Source organism: Branchiostoma floridae, chromosome 18, assembly GCF_000003815.2.
Source record: "Branchiostoma floridae strain S238N-H82 chromosome 18, Bfl_VNyyK, whole genome shotgun sequence".
NCBI lineage: Eukaryota > Metazoa > Chordata > Leptocardii > Amphioxiformes > Branchiostomatidae > Branchiostoma > Branchiostoma floridae.
This window is the reverse complement of record NC_049996.1, coordinates 4,351,482-4,355,702: the sequence shown is the minus strand read 5'-3', so window position 1 is coordinate 4,355,702 and position 4,221 is coordinate 4,351,482. Positions and strand designations below refer to the sequence as shown.

At 39.7% G+C, this 4,221-nt stretch overlaps 1 protein-coding gene across 2 annotated transcripts in view; it reads left to right on the top strand.

The window, feature by feature from the left end:
* LOC118405296 (1-phosphatidylinositol 4,5-bisphosphate phosphodiesterase delta-1-like) overlaps positions 1-4,221 on the top strand; it is a 28,740-nt gene that overhangs the window by 16,196 nt on the left and 8,323 nt on the right. For both annotated transcript variants that reach the window (XM_035804726.1, XM_035804728.1), the window contains 4 exons: positions 1,176-1,276; positions 1,959-2,025; positions 2,520-2,610; positions 2,914-3,098. In XM_035804726.1, the coding sequence (XP_035660619.1) occupies positions 1,176-1,276; positions 1,959-2,025; positions 2,520-2,610; positions 2,914-3,098 (444 nt within the window). The remainder of the gene's footprint in view (positions 1-1,175; positions 1,277-1,958; positions 2,026-2,519; positions 2,611-2,913; positions 3,099-4,221) is intronic.

Genomic DNA, 4,221 nt, shown 5'->3' with positions numbered 1-4,221 from the left:
AACTTCCAGCAGCGCAAATTGACCCACACACTCAGGTCAGGTCAATTGTCCACGTTTTTTTCCTTCTCCCTCACCTAACGTTACTGGGTGTCGCCTGCAAAGTAATGATCACACTAATTTGAATTTTGGTACATATTTATATAAGACTTTATACTTGACATCTATGCTTCGAAATCTGAGCTGTGCTTATTTTTTCTCGGTAAAGTCGGGGACTTATTGATAACCCCACGTACATGTATAAAGTCTTATATAAATGTGTACCAAAATTCAAATTATTGTGATCATCATGTTGCAGGCGACACCCAGTAACGTTAGGTAAAGGATAAGGAAAAAAAAAGGTGGACAATTGATCTGCAACCTGAGGTGTGAGGTCAAATTGTCTGATCACACTTCACCCTTCTTTTTCTCCCCACTTACCTTCTAATTTAGAAAAAACGAATGCCTGGAAAGTAATGACTCCAATGATTTGTAATTTGGAGGATATTGATAAAAGACTTCATACTATGAAGTTGTGCCTGAAAATCTGAGTTGTGCTTGTTATTTCTTGGTGAGGCAAAGAACTTATTGAACCCCCCTCGTATATGTCACCGCACGTACCATTGGTATGGTGATTGTAATGTATCTCTTTTTCGCCACGACCGTTGTACTCAGCAACCAGTCTCTTTAGAAACCTGGTTACTGTGTACGGCTTTTCTTTATAAGTTGGTGCAGGGTAGTAATATGGAAGTAAAGCCTTACAGAACATTTGAAACGGGTGCTGGGCCTTCTTCTGCACCTTCTTCTTTGGTAACGGTGAGGGAACGTCTCAAAAACTCAGTATTGCATAATCAGCTTCATTGAGTAGGGGTTGTTACCTTTTTCTTTCATAGCAATTCATTCCATTACCAAGAGCTTTCGATGCCTGACTTGCCATTATATAACAACATAGGGGGGGGGGGGGGTGTTTAATAGAACATTTAACTTTCTTCAGCTTTTCAAACTAAAATTTATCTTATGTGTATTTGCTTTTGTGTGATATTAAATGGAATATTTGTCTATATGTTGGGCGTAAAGCATGCAACATGGTTCTCGCTTCAGAACGTTTGCGTTTGTACTTGCAATGCTTTTGTTTTTGAAAAATCTATTGTCATTACTCGTTGTTCTATGCTAATTCATTGTTGTCCGATGACCTACAGGAAGTGGATCAAAATCGGAACGGTGACCTTGACCTAGAGGAGTTCGGACAGCTCTACAGGCAGCTGACCTTCCGTCAGGAGGTGGAGGATCTCTTCAACAGGTAACATTATGTAATATATGTGTTAGTTTATGAGGAAACAACTATGCTGTACATCATGTTCAGTCGTCCCCTTGTGACAAATTTGGCAGTGCTCAGGTTCCCTTAAGGTGCACTCTCACTGCACTTGCTTCAAGCTTGCGTCACTACGGGGCTCGTTCACTGTGTCACTGTTTTGTTATTTTCTCCTATTTTTTATGATTTATATATTGCGTAATACGTAAAAGTATGACTTAGAAGACGACAAAATACACAGAAAGTAAGAAAGGTCGTTCTTTATCTCTGAAATTCGTGAGTATGTTTACGAACCCCGCAGTGACGCAAGAGTGACGCAAGTGCAGTGAGAGTGCACCTAAACTGTTTTAATAGCAGTAGACCTGGCTGCATCTTTCAATACGGCCGAATAAATCTAATTAAATCAATTCATTATAGGGAGGTATTGCTAGGCCTTAATCTTTAACTTGCTCGAACACGTTGCCCCCATTTTAAATCTAAGTCTCTTTCGATATTCGCTGCAGTCCTAAATGAGATACCCTGGCCAGGACCCGGGGCCTCCAAGTACATGTAGCTGGCTGCTGCCATGTTCTGACTATTAATGAAAAAAAGGGTTACGAGGCACTTTTAGCTGCGTTTCATTGTATTTACAGACCTCGTGATAAGTGACATGTTTTTTATTCACCTTCAGGGTCTCCTCGGCTCAAGGGACTTTGACAATGCAGGACTTGCACAAGTTCCTTACGCAGGAACAAAAGGTAATTTGAAGAGTTTGGACTTCTTATTGGCTCTTCCTCCGACTTTGTTCTGTAGAAATTAGATATTTGCATCTACAGGAGACAAAGCACCCCTGCATCATGCATGTGATGATTATACATTACGAAAGTCCAACCACCGTACACTTCCGAAATGCAGAGCTGAAAGACTCAAAAGATCCTTCCTTTATGAAGAAACCATTCTTCATAACAATGCTCTTGAATCAAGACACAATGTTCAATGTTCGCCCAACCGCATGGTTGTTTGTAATTTTTTTAAATCAATGACTATTTAAATATTGTATTTTAGATAATGTTTGAAATGTAGCGCATAGGAATTCAGGAATTTTTGTCCGTAATGTTAACAGATTTATATCAAATACTGTACTTTTAGCGACTACTTCAGATCATGTCATGATGCTACATGAAGTCTGCTACGCTAGTAAAGTTTCTTTGACTTGACTATATATACTGATTATGTACCCTCTCTCGTACAGGTACAGGCAGATGCAGAAACCTGCAAGAGGATCATCAACACGTATGAACAGATCGATGACGTCAAGGCGAGAGATTCATTAAGTTTGCAAGGTATGGCTCATATGACACGATATAGTCTATCAACTCTTTCCATTCACTCTGTTTTCTTGGGAACCAAATTTAATTAACTTGAGTAGAAGGATTTATATAAGCAAATTGTGCCTTTTGCCTGATACTCACGGAGGTGGTACTTACCGCTTACGGATCCCGAAAGATTGCTCACGTTTTGGCACGTAGATAGCACGTATTTGCACTTACTTACGTCGGGGTGTGCCCTTAGCTTTTACCAGTCGAAGCAACTCCGTGCAGTTTCCTGGGTGCAATACCATAATGAGCCGGTTACTTTTTCTGCAGGTTTCACCCTGTACTTGGAGTCGAAGGACGGCGACATCTATAATCACGCGCACGACCAGGTATACCAGGACATGACCCAGCCGCTCAGTCACTACTTCATCGCGTCTTCTCACAACACGTACCTTCTGGAGGACCAGCTGAGGGGGCCCAGCAGTAAAGAGGGCTACATCAGGGCCCTGCAGAAGGTCAGGGGTCATTCTATTTATTATTTATTTCTGTTTTCTTTATACAAGGTAGACACACTCAGTAATTTGCGCACTGCTTTCCATGCATGCCCTGTAGAGAATAACATGCACAAAATAGCATAAAAAAGAAATAAGATAAACTGAACAGTGAACAAACCAAAATAACAATATATACATAAACATAAATCAAAATCGTAACTCATTAATCAAAGTTAGTGCCGGGTCAGGAGGTCAGGGGTCTGCAGTGATTACCGTTTCCTAGCAGTTTCTTGAACGACAGAGCAGAAGTGGCCATTTTAACTTTAACTTCCGACTTTCGGGTGTATTTCAAAGCAGACGTTCGTTTGCCTTCACTCCGGGTGTTGTTTTTATACATGTATCCTTTTTGTAGCATGTTGTAGTCTCTTAAGTACGTTCAGCTTTAAGTCAATTCAACTTGAGAAGGATCAGAAGACAGATCGAAAGCTTGCCGGTAAACGCTTTATTTTGTGCACGGATATAAAGTCTTAAAATTGTAAGATATTGTTGACTACCGTCACAGATGAACTTACATTCAAGAACTTCCAGCTTTGGCTTGTTGCACGTAATCTTTTAGCAAAGCAAAAGGAAATAGTAAATGCACAATCTATTTTAAAGCAGCTTTGACTGTGATTCATAGATTACATCCACACATAAACTTGAGGTTTTATAAACAAATAGCCCCTTGTCAAGGCGGCCTTGTTATAGAATAGAAAAATGTTCGTTACTAAACGTGCTCTATTTTGTTTTGATGATAATTCCATCATACGTTGTATTCTGACAGCAATGGTTTTACGGTTATATCTGTATCTCAGATTTCATGTTGCAAAGTTTATGATAAGACTAAACTGAGTATTTGAATGACAACTAATTTGCGTTGGTAGAATCCATTGTTGCACAGTAAAACCCATGGTGAGTGTTTCCTTATGTTGGAACAAAGTTTATTAGCATGAAAGTTCCATCTGGGTGTGTTGGTGTAATCCATATTGAAGTTTTTAACTACATGAGCTTTGTTCCAACATAAGGAAACACTCACCATGGGTTTTACTGTGCAACAATGGATTCTACCAACGCAAATTAGTTGTCATTCAAATACTCAGTTTAG